The sequence below is a fragment of the Boleophthalmus pectinirostris genome, unplaced genomic scaffold, assembly GCF_026225935.1.
Source record: "Boleophthalmus pectinirostris isolate CB_2022bp ecotype Guang Dong unplaced genomic scaffold, ASM2622593v1 HiC_scaffold_18, whole genome shotgun sequence".
Lineage (NCBI taxonomy): Eukaryota > Metazoa > Chordata > Actinopteri > Gobiiformes > Gobiidae > Boleophthalmus > Boleophthalmus pectinirostris.
This window is the reverse complement of record NW_026571133.1, coordinates 22,807,458-22,821,768: the sequence shown is the minus strand read 5'-3', so window position 1 is coordinate 22,821,768 and position 14,311 is coordinate 22,807,458. Positions and strand designations below refer to the sequence as shown.

Below are 14,311 nucleotides of genomic sequence, written 5' to 3'. Positions count from 1 at the left end.
TTACTATAAGTTACTCTGAAAAAAAAATAAACATACACATTAGGAGTTTATAAAAAGCATGAATTCTTCACTCTAATGACACTTTGCTATAGAGCCTAAAGTCAAGCAGACAACCTGCACAGTCCTCCTTAAACCAATATTTGTGTTGTTTTAGTTCACATCTTATCTGCCTCTGACACCAGAAGAGCACATCCCATGCTAATGTTTATCTTTTTACTATTTAGAACATAGTTCGAGTGGATAACACTTGTTTTTGGTAGGTAAAAGTTACTACCCAAGTACTGTACCTTATAAATTTTTACATATTTTTTTAATTTTTTGTAACTAGTTACATTACTGCATTACTCAAAGTCTGATTAATTACAGTAATCCCCTACTTTGTAACTAGGTACTGCCCACAAAATGCTGCTTGTGAAACAGTCTTTGTCAAATCTCTTTTATTGGCAAAGGCTACATTGCATGTTTTATTTCTTTTAATTTCATTTTAGAACATACTCAGTTTTGCAACTTGTTTATTTTTGGTGTTATTGCGTGAAAATATTATAAATGTACATCTTTGGATTAACAAACTGTAATTGTTATAGTATATAGTATATATAGTACATTGTGAGATAAATGTGGCAAATAATTGGCACTTATGTTTTGGTCCACAACATCAGAATAAAGAGAATTCTTTAAATATGTCAAATGTACAAATGTTAAACCAGTAAACAATGTGTTACCTCAGTATTTAAGTCCAAGTATTATGTAGTGTATTTTAAAAAGGCACAGTCATGTGATTAGTGCCTTTTGAACTTAAATGTCATAAAAGTCTATGTGTGCTCCAGAAGTGTAGCTGTTCTCAATTAGGAGCTTCATCAGTTTGCCACAGGACTCCTCACATGAGAGCAGCTGGCCCTGACTGAACATCTCACTGAAGGACTTCCGTAGCAGCACATCACCGCTTTTCGACCTGGCTTCCAACTGCATGTCTGTGTCCAGGGGTCCTGTAAAAACACATAGGCAGGTTTTATTCCAAGAATGGCCTTTTCAAATATACTGCTGTAATTACCATACTGTATGGTTCTATTGTATTTTTAAAATAATAATAATAATAGTGACTAATATCATAGTCTATTTGCCCAGAGTTGTGTTTTTTTCATATTCTCACCGGGGGCATAGTTGAGCACCCGGAGGTCTGGCTCTTCTTCTGCCAACACCCTGAACATCATATCCCGGGCTGCTTTGCCAGAGCAGTACAGGACCCAAGAGGAGAAGGGCTTGAGGGCGCACAGAGAAGAAATGTTGATCACAGTGCGTCTCAGGCCAGAGCGCTGGGGAAAGGCCTGCAGAATCTGAGCAGTGAGGCAAAGAAAGGAGCTAACATTCAGAGACAAGTAGGAGTTCACCTCTGCCATGTCAGTAAAGGACTTTGTGAATCGAGATATGTCACCCAGAGACCCTGCAAGCACAAAAGAGTAGTAGAGCATATTAACAACTATACCAAAACCTTACACTATTATTTAAGTTATGAATGTGGTGTGTAAGTGGTGGTGGGAGGGGATGATTGCAGAGATTGGCAGGCTTGCTTTAATCAGTCCGAAGGGCAACTGTGGCTAATTTACAAGCACATTGTATGAACGTGTGAGTGAATGAATAAAGGTGATCTGGGTGTCTTGAAAGACGCAATATAAATCCATAGCATTATTATAATTATGATTATGATTATTATTATTTTAATGTTTCCGTTTCAAGTTCAGCAGATACCGCAGCAATATTATGAATGTTATGCATGCGTGAATGTTTTTAACACATGATGTTTCCAAGCCACTTTGTTCCACAGTATTCACAGATACATGTGCAAATTCCACATGTTTCATGGCTACAGTGCAGTTGCAGTAAATATCATGTGACTGGAGCTTAAATATGCAAATACCTACATTTAACCCTATAATTTTTTTTATTCAGTTTAAGTACTTCTGGTAGAAGTCTTCTGCAAGTTAAGTCAACTGTTTATCATTCATTACAATACAGGGTCACCACAGACTTTACCCTGAGGTTACCATCTGTAACAAATTAGGGCGATGGGGAGAAAAAGCATGTGTTGTGTAACTACTTCTGCACCCACATTTAGATTAAGTAGATGTAAAATACATTGTCAGGTCTATATCTTAAATTAATCTTGCCCATGAAAATATAGAATGCAATACATGATCACTTTGAAGCTTCCAAATGCATTGTCTTGTGATAAATTCTTAAAGTATTTATGCTAGATTTACCTGCGTTATTGAGCAACAAAACGTGCTCAATAAGATCTGTAGCCACTTCTTTAGCCGCTGTAGTGACTCTCTCCAGGCCCTCAGGCAGTCCCAGGTCAGCCTCTACATACTGAACCAGGAGGCCCGCTCTGCCTGCCTCTGAATCGGTCAGTTCTGCCTGCAGAGTCCGCAGATCATCCCCCGACCGCGCCACCAGGACAAACGCGGAGCCAGGCTTTACTTCGCGGGATAATTCTTTGGCTAAGGTCCGCCCAAAACCTCTGGACGCGCCGGTGATGATGCACAGCGCTCGGCCCAGGTCTGACATGGGAGGATGCATGGTGCTGGCTCTGCTCTGGCGCTGAACATAAGCTGGAATGAGGATGAGACGGCTGTGGTGCAGATGTACTCCCTGCGTAAAGCGCGTATGCCTCATCAGGTGCCTCTTCTTCCCGGATTAGTGGGATGCATCCTAATATGTGTCGCCATCTCGCGGATTCACGCTAATTTACAGCTCTAATTACTTTTTTTATGCTGCGCAAACTATTAGGCGTCAATTTGTTTCAAACGGTCATTTAAAAATCATCATTATATAAACTGTATCAGAAACTGTGAGAGGCCCTGTTCTATATATTGAAATATTGAAATGTACTTGAAATGACACGTGAAAGAGTGTGGTTGGTCTATCCACTGGGTTGCAGCTACATAAAACAACGCATCAAATTGATCTGGTTAGTCTTGTGTAAGCGGCACGGTAAATTTGGAAATTTCAATGTGTGAACTTCAGTGTGGTTAAATTTGCCTGTGGGGCTTTTATTTGATCTAGTACCAAATAACTAAAACTCCTTTGATAACTATTTTCAGTTAATTTAAGGTCAAAATAAAAATAGATGGGAACTTAGCAATTATATAATTACCCTCAAAACGACAACTAATGTTTATAAGAACATAGACAACAATACTTTTTATTTTCTTTTAAAAATGGTTAACAATGAAATTCAGTACTTTGACACCAGGTCTACCCAGTTTCACCATTCAGTATTTTAACATTGATTCTATTCTACTGAAAATGTACTATCATTCTAAACCTAAACAATCTAAAAGAAAGAGCATAATACAGGTTGAACAAACATGAAACATTATTCATTAGTCTTATCCCTTGTTTTGTCAGTGATTATAATGTTCACAACCACACATCAAACAGACTTGAAATCAGACTAAGTAAACTCTGTATTCCTTATCCCTCACTTGCATTCAAGACCTACACATTAGATTCACTGTGCCTGTGCTTGTCATTGTCCAGATCACAATCCTGGGAGATAAGTTTGTATGGTTTCTTCCTCTCCTTTTCCTCCAGCACAGAGTTGCCCATCTCCACATCTCTGCTGCGGAGCTCGTGCCGGGACAAAAACTCCACAATGCCCGCTCCAATGGAATCACCCAAAACATTAGTGGTGGTGCGCAGACGGTCACTGCACATTACAACATGTCAGTAAAAGGTGAATACTCTAAACATAAGACACTTTTTAGTTTCTGGCAGGTAAACCACAGTATAGAGCAGTACAAACCTTTATGTTGATTTAGGTATTTGTATTTCTTGTTTGTTATAGGCTCCCCCTATACACACTCCTATGCACACTTTACTTTGTCCACAGCAGGATATCTCCAATTACTCCACTTAATTTCAGGGAAGGGTATTCTAATTGAAATGATTAATTTGGGAAACCTAATTATGTTTCTATGTTAAAGCTCGTTTCTAAAATATTTCATACAAAACGGATAATGTGGAGCATGACTCTTGGGACAGTGGAGAAGTGTGTCACTAGGTGGTAGCTGATACAAGGCTGCTTGTGACCCCTTTTAACAATGATGATTCAGAAACAGTATCAGAATAGGAGATCTGTGTATCATGCGTTATGATCTGAAAATATAAAGAGAAATACTCACAGGAACCAATCAACTGCAATGATGAGGGTGATGTCGTCAGTAGGAAGTCCCACAGAGGTCAGAACAATCACCATGGTGACCAGGCCGGCCTGAGGGATCCCTGCAGCACCAATACTGGCTGCTGTCGCTGTGATACTGAACAGAGCCAAACAACAGCACAGCTTGGTACATTTTAGGGTTACAGATAAGAGTTTTTGGAAATGCATGTCTTACCTAATTGTAATTATCTGACCAAAGTTCATCTCCATATTGTTGACCTGAGCAATAAAGATGGCTGCCAGTGCCTCATACAGAGCTGTCCCATCCATGTTGATGGTTGCTCCAACTGGCAGCACAAAACGAGTGATTCGCTTGTCAATTCTGTTGTTTTCCTCCAAACATTTGAAGGTGACGGGCAGTGTCGCTGAGCTAAAATAAAATATTGTGATATTGCATCTTGGAACCTCCAGACCAACCAAACACTGATAACCAGCGTCACCTTATTTTCTCACCTGGATGAAGTTCCTAGAGCAGTTATCAGAGCCTGTAGAAGCCCAGCAATGAAGAGAAATGGGTTCTGTCTTGTGATTACAAAATAGAGAGTGGGGAGAATAAGGACAGCATGGATTAGGAGGCCAATAATGACCGTGATTGTGTACATGCCCAACTGTCCACCCATCTGTGTCAGGTCATCCATCTCAACAATCTTCCCTGCGATAAGAAAGAGTATCCCGACAGGAGCATACCTAGAGGCAAGACATTGTTGGTACCTCTGAATATTTATTACACTGTTTCTGCTGTATATTGATATATATATCTTACCACATAATTATAGCAACAAGCTGCATGATGGCTTCATTGAGACTGTCGAAAAAGTCCCTCAAGAGCTGACCTTGCTCCTTCATGTTTCCAATTATTAAACCAAAGCACATGGAGAACACCACCAGCCCCAGGGCATTGACACCACTTACTTGCCCTGGCACCGGGATCACCTCCTCCCGGGTGACCTCCATCAACTCCTGCGTGCCGTTGGTCGAGTTCAGTAGTGTGTCGTTCACTGTTACTGACACGTGAAATGTTCTCTTCCCATATTTGGTTTTGAACTAGAAGAAAAGAGACACAGAACCCATTGAAACCAACAGTAAATGTTGACCGTTCTGGTATGTAAAATTTGTATTCCATGATGAGATAATTTTTAAAAATTAATTTGAGGCACAGCTACTTGCAAAGTTGTAAATTGTAATTTTTTCCTTACTATCCCCTTGTTCACAGATTTTACATTTGGTGTTGTACAGAATTACCTCTTATCCTCTTATACTTAGATATAGTTATCCTATATAAACTCCACACACACACATATATGTGTGTGTGTGTGTGTGTGTGTGTGTGTGTATATATATATATATATATATATATATATATATATATATATATATATATATTTTTTTTTTTTTTTTAAATATATATTTTTATTTCTATATATTAAACTTTACTCACCTGCTGTGTGCATGCTTGAACTAAGTTTGGAGGAAACATGTTCCTGAAATAAATGTAAACAAATTTTCAGGTAGATAACAGGTCAATGTTTTTCATATAATATCCAGCCTATGGGATACCTGATCAAATCTAGGAAGGCATCTGCTGGACTAACTTGTTCTATTGTCTGCTGCTTTCCAAACTCATCCTTAGATCCTCTTCCCGGATGAATGATGAGGACCACCAAAATCCCAATAAAGACAGCGATGAAAGTTGTGGTCATATAGTAAATGACTGCTCGCATGCCCATTTTGCCTGAAGCTTTGCTGTCCAGAGCAGCCATTCCTAATATTAGGAGAAAATCAAAAGAGAACACTTTTCAATATTTCATTGCCTAAAAGCTGAAAGGAGATACATGCAAAAGCTGAAAGGAGACACATGCAATTTACAATCTGCTACCTGTGATTAGACTAGAGATGAGTAGAGGCAGCACCAGCATCTGAAGCATTCGCATCAACAGTTCTCCAGGAAACGAGAAGTACTTCACTTCCCTGTAGGACATTTTATAAGGCCGGAGGGCAAACCCCAAGATTATCCCTACAGAATATAAAAAGAAGGAAACCCTTTAAGAGCTCTGGTCAAATTTAGAATGAAAGAAAAAGATTACTTCTCCTGACCTACAACCACTGCTCCAACTGTGAAGAGTACAAATGCATTCTTCTTAAAGAAAGCCTGAATGTCCTCTTTGGAGATCTCCTCCACTTTCCTTTTGGCTTTCATAGTGCGAATGTGGATACCTTCTCTTATGCGTTGCATCTTGCTATAGTGGACAAATTTATCAGCAGCTGCTATTATATACTGTATTATAAGGAAGATATCAGATTACAACAAGCTCACTTTTACATTTACAATAAAAAAAACATCTCTTAAACAAGCAATCTGACGTACCTCCTAGTTTTGGCTCTCGAGTGTATTGAAAGTCTGTTGATGTTCTGTGTGATCAGAGCAGGCTCTTTGGCTGCTTGTTCTGTCTGAAGTATAGGGAAGGTGACATGAAGAGAGACAGAAAAGAGTTTGGGAGGGAGTCTAAGGATCCTCCCATCTCACTCTATAGCCCTGTGGCATACTTTCACAGCTGTACAGGTATTAAACTTTATGAACAAAACTAAAGAATCTATACTTCTTAAACATTTATTTTATTTTATTTTTTTTTTAAACTTCTTTACATTTGATGTTTCCAGATGATTTCACATATTCCCTTACTCCTCCAATTACTAAATGCTTTTACTGTATTATTCATTAGAACAACAATCTGAATATACTAGTATATCTAATAAAACAAAGATGAAACATAATATATATATATATGTATGAATACATATATTTTTAAAGATGAATATCACATCATCCAGACTTGTTAGTTTCCACAGAGTAAATTAGAACGCCACAATTAGCAGAAAAAGTAGAGCTTGTGCAGTAATAAGTGACCTCACACAGTATGGAAACATATTCCCCTGTGAGGTTCATTATAATTAGTCAAGAAGAATACCCCCAAAATAGGTCAAAGAGTTCTACAAATATAGTTTTAAGTAGCACTAATGAATGAAAATTTGATTTTGCGCGAGTACCACTACACACTAAATTAAACAAAATAAAATAAAAAAAATATATATGTACATTTGTACATTTCTCTGTTCAGAATTCATGTATTGATGTTTAAACAGGTCTAAACTATGGATATCTTCCAGTTGCTTTTCTTGATTTGTAAGAGCAGCAGCTCTGCTTCAAGCTCTCCCGTTAATTTGAAAAAGAGGGGCAGATGGCACAGACTGCCAGCCTCGCTTCGGTCAGTCTGCCTCAGGGCGCCACCACCAAGTACAGAGTGAGTGAATGAATAATGAATAATAGTGTGGCACTTTGAGGAAGCTTTGACAAGCCTGTAAAGTGCATTGCAATTTCTATTCTTAAATGTATTTATGTTTTTTAGATTATTGATAACCCACTGTCTTCACTTAGGTCCACCGTCAGACTTCCCTTTTAAAGTCATATTCCACGTTATGACATACATTCTGTTCATTTATATGTCGGTCAGATTGCTACCACAGCAAAGCATCATTGTGTGGAGTTTACAGTTTTTCTCTCTGTATTTCTTTTGGCCCCGTGGAAATCTGTCAGACCCGTGACCTGAGCTTAAGTGGAAGTCATGTGTCCCACAGTCAAAACAAAGGCTGTGTCCCAATTCGAGGGCTGCAGCTTCCGAAGGTTGGTTTTAAGGCCTCCGAAGGCTGGCGGCACGGTGGCTGAGGGGCTAGCACTCATGCCTCCCAGTGTGAGTGGTGTGTGTGTGTGAGTGATGGTGGTGGTCGAAGGGACCGATGGCGCCGAGTGGCATGGCAGCCGCGCCTCTGTCAGTGTGCCCCAGGGCAGCTGTGGCTACAATAGTAGCTTATCATCACCGGGGTATAGAGTGAATGAATAATGCTGTGTAAAGCGTCTTTGGGGACAGAAAATGTCTGTGAAAGCGCTATATAAATAAAGACTTACTTGCTTACTTACTTAAGGCCGCATACGTCACTTCCGGTGAAACAAGGCCTGTTCCATTTCATTTTTATGTCATGCAGCCTTAAAATGCAGCCTCGTTTCCATGGAGATGGAGGACACATCCGAGTATCCTTCGCAGCCTTCAGTATCCAAACATGCACCGCGCGTCGGTAGTCAGATGTTCGAAAACACGGAGCGAAAACACGCAGCAAAAAGCCCGTCCGGAGAGCGGAGAAAAACATGTGAGTAACACTTTTAACTTTAGGAAATCATTACTAACGCAACTGTAAACGTAAAATACGACCATAACTCCCACAAAACTGAAATAAGTTTGTTTTTAACTGCGTGAACCGCGGAGTTTTGAGCTAAAGTTTAAAAGTCCGCTCAAACTTTCATATTTGGACAGATTTCCATCAAACACTAATCATATTTTTATGTTAGGGGAAAAGAAGCCCACAGAGTGATTTAAAGAAGCTACGAGGAGAAAACTCCACAGTGTAAACATGTAAACAGTTGGTCAGTGTAGCTCGAAGTTAAGATGAAAACACTCATTATTTCATACATTTAACTGAAAAGACACAGTCTGACTCTATCAAAGCTCATATTTACTTATAAATCACATAATATAAGCCTCCAACGTGTGCATTTCATTCAGGGAATACATTATCTGCTTTTAACAATCCGTGCATGTTTGTAAAGTGAAGAGTAAATAATCCTGCCTGGACAGGTCAGATTTATGATGGACATGAGGCTCATTGAACAGATTTGTGCAGACACTGGTGCAGATACGACCTGACTGTGTCTGTTAGGTCTGTCACATCTAATGTTATAACAATGAGAAATCTGTTTTACATGAATTTTCTTTTCTCATCTGCAGCCTCCTGTATGAGGACACGGCACACTGCAGGGGCCACACAACTGTTGGCTGACAAGATGCTTGTGATTCATAAAATGGGTCAAATGCAGATGACAAAGTAAAGGCCACACTGAGCTGGAGGTGCTGACCCAGACTCCTGCCAACGATTAGGTATGGGGCATGTTACATTGAAAACTCTACTAATAATAAGAGCTGCAAATGAATCATGCTCATGTGGAAATTATGATTTAAATTGTGAAAATATGTATATCTCAGATGTGTGGGATTCCTCTATTCATTTAGCTGTTTCAGATATAAACTGCCTTTGAATCTGAATGTACATCAAAGTTTAAGTTCAACGTTAAAAAATGTTTATTGTGAGTTATTCATACGAAAAACATATAAAGAATTGTTTTTCTCACTCCCTTGCGTTTAAATAAATAATAATAAATGTAACTAGTGTGGAGGGAGTCCAGGTGTTCTTTGGGGCTGCATGCTCTGTGAAACTTATTTTCCTCTAATAGTTTTGTAGTTTTCTTAATGTGTGTGTCATTAGAGGTTTTCACTCTGCAGGACAGAACTTTGAATCAATCAGACGTAACGCCCGTTCTGTTCTTCCTCCTCCAGAAGACGAGAGATACATCAGACTAAGTGGTCCAAGTTCACTGTCCATGTCTCCTATGTCCATGTTCAGAGTCTCTGAGGAGGAGGTCCAGAGTCTTATATGATCTTAACAAGTGTGTGAGACAGAAATGAAAACATCTGCTCATAAGTTTTTCAGCCTGTACTGACATTTGATTTATGGTGAAATGTGCCGTTTATTTGGTGTCTCTTTTGATAGTAACTAATTACATGTACTATAAGAATGTACAATTGTACTGCAGATAAGCAGTGGTATTCTACATGATCATATTTGACAAAGATATTTTTTAAAATTTTTGATTGTGTTCCCTTTTTGCTGAAGCAAGTGACAATGAGATTTACTGACATACAGCTGTTTGTACTAACCTGTTAATGCAGAGTGTGTGTAATGGGTTTAATATTTGACTTCATATTATGATAAAGTATTTCCAGAAGTTCCTTGGATTGTTTAATAAACCAGCTTTTCTCAGGAGTGTCTTTCTTTCTTTGTTTTGCTAAAGTTAAACATACATTTTCGTTTTTGGCCCTAAGATTCGGATGCGAATTATTAAAATAATTTGGTCACAAAATCCGACAGTTTGATGACCTGTGCGTGTTCTTTTTACTGATCCGTGTGCGTAATCTGCGCGGAGCGTGTTAGCATTAGCGCTAGCAGCGTCCCTCGGTTGCTGGGCGACAGGGGAGCGGCTCCGAGGGCTATTATTATTATTATTATTTTAATAGATCCATGGGCTAGACCTGTCCCATTTCCGCAACGGCCTGGCAGTCCGCGGAGGCCAGTTCAAGGGTTGAAGCCTTCGCGGCCGACGAAGGACCCAGCCTTCGGCTGCAGCCCTTTGAATTGGGACACAGCCAAAGAGGGCAGGTTTTACGACGTACCCTATTGGAACGAAGTACGTCTTACGTCACTGGAGGAGTGTTGGACGTGGAGCTACGTGCCTGTTCGGCTGCATGGGGCGCATGGGGCACAGTGTAGTTGCTCTTTTAATTTCAGACGTTTATTGTTTACCTGTTATTGCTTTTGTTCTTGAATAGAGTCTGATTTTTATAAGGACTTGTTCACGGTGAGAAAAATCTAATTGGACCTTGTCGACCTGTGGAAACAGTTGGTGAATAGTTGGCGCAAGCTGCTAGCAACTTTAGCTATATGGCAACACTTAGACTTAACAAGACCAAATAACTTACTTGTTGAATTGTTGTGACATTACACCCTGCATCCCTGTCGTTTTATGTATGTCACAATGTAATAACCCGTGCTTATGACAAATTGTGGAAGACTTGGGCTTTCAGACTCCTTGACCTTCGACAGGCTATGAGTTTTTGTTTTGTTTTTTCGGATACTGTGTGGGATAGGATGACACGCGCAAGCTCGATTTAATCATAAAAATTGCAGACTGAGTAATTTATGTTTGCAATTTTGATGCCGAGAATGCCTCGGCGCTCTGTTGTTAACTTTATGTGCACCGGACACCGTGCTTTTGCCCAGCTGTACGCAGTCTCACGTCGTCAGCTTCACACTTCCCCATTCAAGCCTTCGTCCCAGCCTAGAACTGGATTTAAACCTGAAAAAGTGGCCGTGGTAACAAAGACAACACGCTATGAATTTGAGCAGCAGAGATACCGATACGCTGGACTATCAGAGGAGGATCTGAAACAGCTGGTAAGACATTTGAAAGCATGACATGTCATGGGTGCACCCCATGGTAAAGCAATTTTGAAAATCCTAAAATGTGGTTCTCTGTGTTGTAGCTTGCTTTGAAGGGTTCGAGCTACAGTGGCCTTCTGGAAAGACACAACATCCACACCAACAATGTTGAGCACATTGTCAAGAGTTTGAGGCAAGACTCGCCTTGCAGTCTATGATTTTGGTAAAGGTAAAACTACTTACAAAACTGATACTGTATTTGTACTCTATTTTTTAGGAGAGAGGGTATTGAAGTTAGAGTGGTAAAAAGAGGAGAATATAATGAAGAGGTAGTGCGATGGGCAGATGCAATCATATCAGCTGGAGGTAAGAATTTCATTCTGCTTTCCATTTAACCAGAATAAACTGAAATATCTTCACTTACAAATTAAAAGTAGAATAGTATACACATGAAGACAAAAAGGTTAAATAAACAATAGCTTAAGAAACAATAGTATTTGCACACAGTGCACCTAACTGCAGTTTGTTTTGTCAGGTGATGGGACAATGCTACTTGTTGCCAGTAAGGTTTTCAGCAAGGATAAACCGGTTGTTGGAGTTAACACAGACCCTGAGAGGTATTAATGCTATTTATCAAAATTTGGCCCCCTTCTGTCAACTATAGAACATTAGGAATTCATATGTCTGTTTATTTTACACCAATCTCTGCACCATATACTGCAGTGTTTTAACATTCTACTCATCCCTGTCTTTTCTGACTAAAGGTCAGAAGGTCACCTGTGTTTGCCCGTTCGCTACACTCATACCTTTCCTGAGGCTCTGCAGAAACTGTTTCGGGGAGATTTCAGGTATGTTTGTTAGACTGCGACTTCAGGTATGATTGTTAGGTGGATTTACCGGCCCTGAGCAGTCAAACTATTTTAACCATCTTGCTTCCAGTTTTATATCTTAAAGATCCACACAGAAAATATTATCCCAGATTTAAGCAACGCTAATTGCTTTTATGTAATATATCAGACCAACTACTAAAGTAAATATTTTATTTGAAAGCATCATATAAGTTTCATAGATGGATTTCAGTGTTACTTGTAAAATTGGACAGCAGCTTTATAGTTTTTGTTTGTTTAATTTGTTTTCTGTATTGCTGTTCTAGATGGCTGTGGCGCCAAAGAATTCGACTTCATCTTGAAGGCACAGGAATCAACCCAACACCTGTAGATCTCCATGAACAGCAGCTGAGCTTGGAGCAGCACAGCCAGGCTCACCGCAACACAACACCTGATGGCCAAAGTGGTACATCTTAACATTTGTCTTCTGTTTCATTGCTGGGAGTGTCTTGTTCCTTTTTGGTGTATGAATTATATTTTAATTCAGGCACAGGGGTGCTACCTGAGCGCTTCTCACAGCCATGCCTCCTTCCAGTCAGAAGCCTCAATGAAATCTTCATTGGAGAGTCTCTGTCCTCCAGGTATATTTCTTTCTAACATTGTTTTAGTGTTTGTAGTAAGTGTATCATTGTAAAATGTGCATGCATGGGCATATTAAAACCATCTATATGTCCCTTCACTAAAGCATGATCCCCTTATCCTTCTGCCGATCGCTCATCGCATGAATCTCTGTCCATCACAGGGTGAAGTTAAAACGTCATGTTAAACTCTTACTTCATAGGGCTTCCTACTATGAGATCTCTGTGGACGATGGGCCTTGGGAGAAGCAGAAGAGTTCTGGCCTCAGCGTCTGCACGGGCACTGGCTCCAAAGCATGGTAACTGCTTATTTTATACAGTACCAAAAATAAGCTCTCGCATATTGTTCTATACTGGTAGTGAACTCTGATTCTTAGGTCATACAACATTAACAAGTTGGCTGAACAAGCTGTGGAGGAAGTTTTGAAAATTGGTCAGCCATTTAATTTTAATTCTTAATAATTATTTATTTTCTACAAACAAGTTGACACAATGTGTGCTTTTACAGGGAAGGCACAGGCTCATCTGGAATTCCACCTAAATCATGAAATTATTGAAAAGGGTAAATTAAATAATTTTGTGTCCGCTAGTACACTAGTTAATGTTTGCAAATGTATTGACTGTGCTTATTTGGTTGTTCAAAGTTACTGAAGCCTACAATGAATCTCTGGTGTTCAGCCCTGAGGACAGGCAATTATTGTTCAGCATCAGAGAGCCCATTGTGAACAGAGTTTTCTCCAGTAGTCGGCAGAGGGGCTTTGCCAGCAAGTCAGTGACAAAGTTCTAAAGCCAACAAACCTAAATATAATGAAAATATTAAATTATTTTCTTTCCCTTTTAGAGTATGTGTTCGATCTCGTTGCTGGGATGCTTGCATGGTGGTTGATGGCGGGACTTCTTTTGAGTTTAACGATGGCGCCATTGCTACCATAAGTTTGAGTGATGAGGATCAGCTTCGGACTGTACTTTTGGAAAACTAATGCACTATAGAACTTTGAGGATGTGGACTAGTTTTAGCCTCATCTCGGATTTATCCATCACAAACACAAGGTTATTTTGCAATCATGTGGTTTAGTCGAACTTGCACAGTACAGAAAAAAACATGGTCTGGTGATTAAATGAGTAGATAGCAGCATTATGAAAGTTTTTTTCCTTTAGGTATTATTTTCCATGAAAGTATTTTGCCAAAAATTATTTAAAATTGGGATTGGTGGGAAAGTTTCAGAATTTTTTGTGTGCAAGTGGAATGTTTGTGAAAAAGGCATTAATATTAGATGGTGTCTATTTCTTAGTTGCCTATATTTTTGAAAGATATTTATACATATTGTTGGTGGTTGAAAATGCTAGAGAATGGAAGCAACTTCTCTTGCCATTTATGGATTAGGTCAAATTTGCACAACGGGCAACCTTTTTAAAATTGTGGCATGTTTTGACAGCTGGATGTTTAGCAACTTTGATGAAGCTAATAAAAATAAATGCAAATAGTCATGAGTCAGTTTCTGGAAATACATTTTTACCATCAA

General features: G+C 39.3%; 3 protein-coding genes and 1 long non-coding RNA gene across 5 annotated transcripts; 2 read left to right on the top strand and 2 right to left on the bottom strand.

Moving 5' to 3' along the window:
• Nucleotides 1-495: 495 nt before the first annotated feature.
• Nucleotides 496-2,681, bottom strand: spra (sepiapterin reductase a). The gene is made up of 3 exons (XM_020926666.2): nucleotides 2,259-2,681; nucleotides 1,151-1,441; nucleotides 496-986 (listed from the first exon to the last, which is right to left on the bottom strand). The coding sequence occupies exons 1-3, from the start codon at nucleotides 2,671-2,673 to the stop codon at nucleotides 796-798; spliced, it is 897 nt and encodes a 298-aa protein (XP_020782325.2). The 5' UTR covers nucleotides 2,674-2,681; the 3' UTR covers nucleotides 496-795.
• Nucleotides 2,682-3,265: 584 nt separating this feature from the next.
• Nucleotides 3,266-8,668, bottom strand: LOC110161922 (excitatory amino acid transporter 1). The gene is made up of 11 exons (XM_055153239.1): nucleotides 8,196-8,668; nucleotides 6,588-6,670; nucleotides 6,317-6,497; nucleotides 6,099-6,236; nucleotides 5,780-5,984; nucleotides 5,661-5,703; nucleotides 4,986-5,266; nucleotides 4,676-4,909; nucleotides 4,398-4,592; nucleotides 4,185-4,319; nucleotides 3,266-3,709 (listed from the first exon to the last, which is right to left on the bottom strand). The coding sequence occupies exons 3-11, from the start codon at nucleotides 6,453-6,455 to the stop codon at nucleotides 3,499-3,501; spliced, it is 1,581 nt and encodes a 526-aa protein (XP_055009214.1). The 5' UTR covers nucleotides 6,456-6,497; nucleotides 6,588-6,670; nucleotides 8,196-8,668; the 3' UTR covers nucleotides 3,266-3,498.
• Nucleotides 8,344-9,645, top strand: LOC110161925 (uncharacterized). Its single transcript, XR_002318814.2, has 3 exons — nucleotides 8,344-8,422; nucleotides 9,058-9,207; nucleotides 9,595-9,645. It is a non-coding gene; the product is annotated as an uncharacterized LOC110161925 (long non-coding RNA).
• Nucleotides 9,646-10,575: 930 nt separating this feature from the next.
• On the top strand, nucleotides 10,576-14,272 carry nadk2 (NAD kinase 2, mitochondrial). Of its 2 annotated transcripts, none has more exons than XM_055153240.1 (12): nucleotides 10,576-11,338; nucleotides 11,428-11,516; nucleotides 11,601-11,689; nucleotides 11,859-11,940; nucleotides 12,088-12,171; nucleotides 12,477-12,616; nucleotides 12,698-12,791; nucleotides 12,953-13,087; nucleotides 13,166-13,221; nucleotides 13,297-13,350; nucleotides 13,433-13,556; nucleotides 13,630-14,272. In XM_055153240.1, exons 1-12 carry the CDS (start codon nucleotides 11,084-11,086, stop codon nucleotides 13,766-13,768), a joined length of 1,341 nt encoding a protein of 446 aa, XP_055009215.1. In that variant the 5' UTR covers nucleotides 10,576-11,083; the 3' UTR covers nucleotides 13,769-14,272. The 2 variants fall into 2 exon arrangements, with proteins under 2 accessions (XP_055009215.1, XP_020782425.1); XM_020926766.2 differs by having other exon boundaries at nucleotides 10,577-11,338; nucleotides 12,992-13,087.
• Nucleotides 14,273-14,311: the final 39 nt, after the last annotated feature.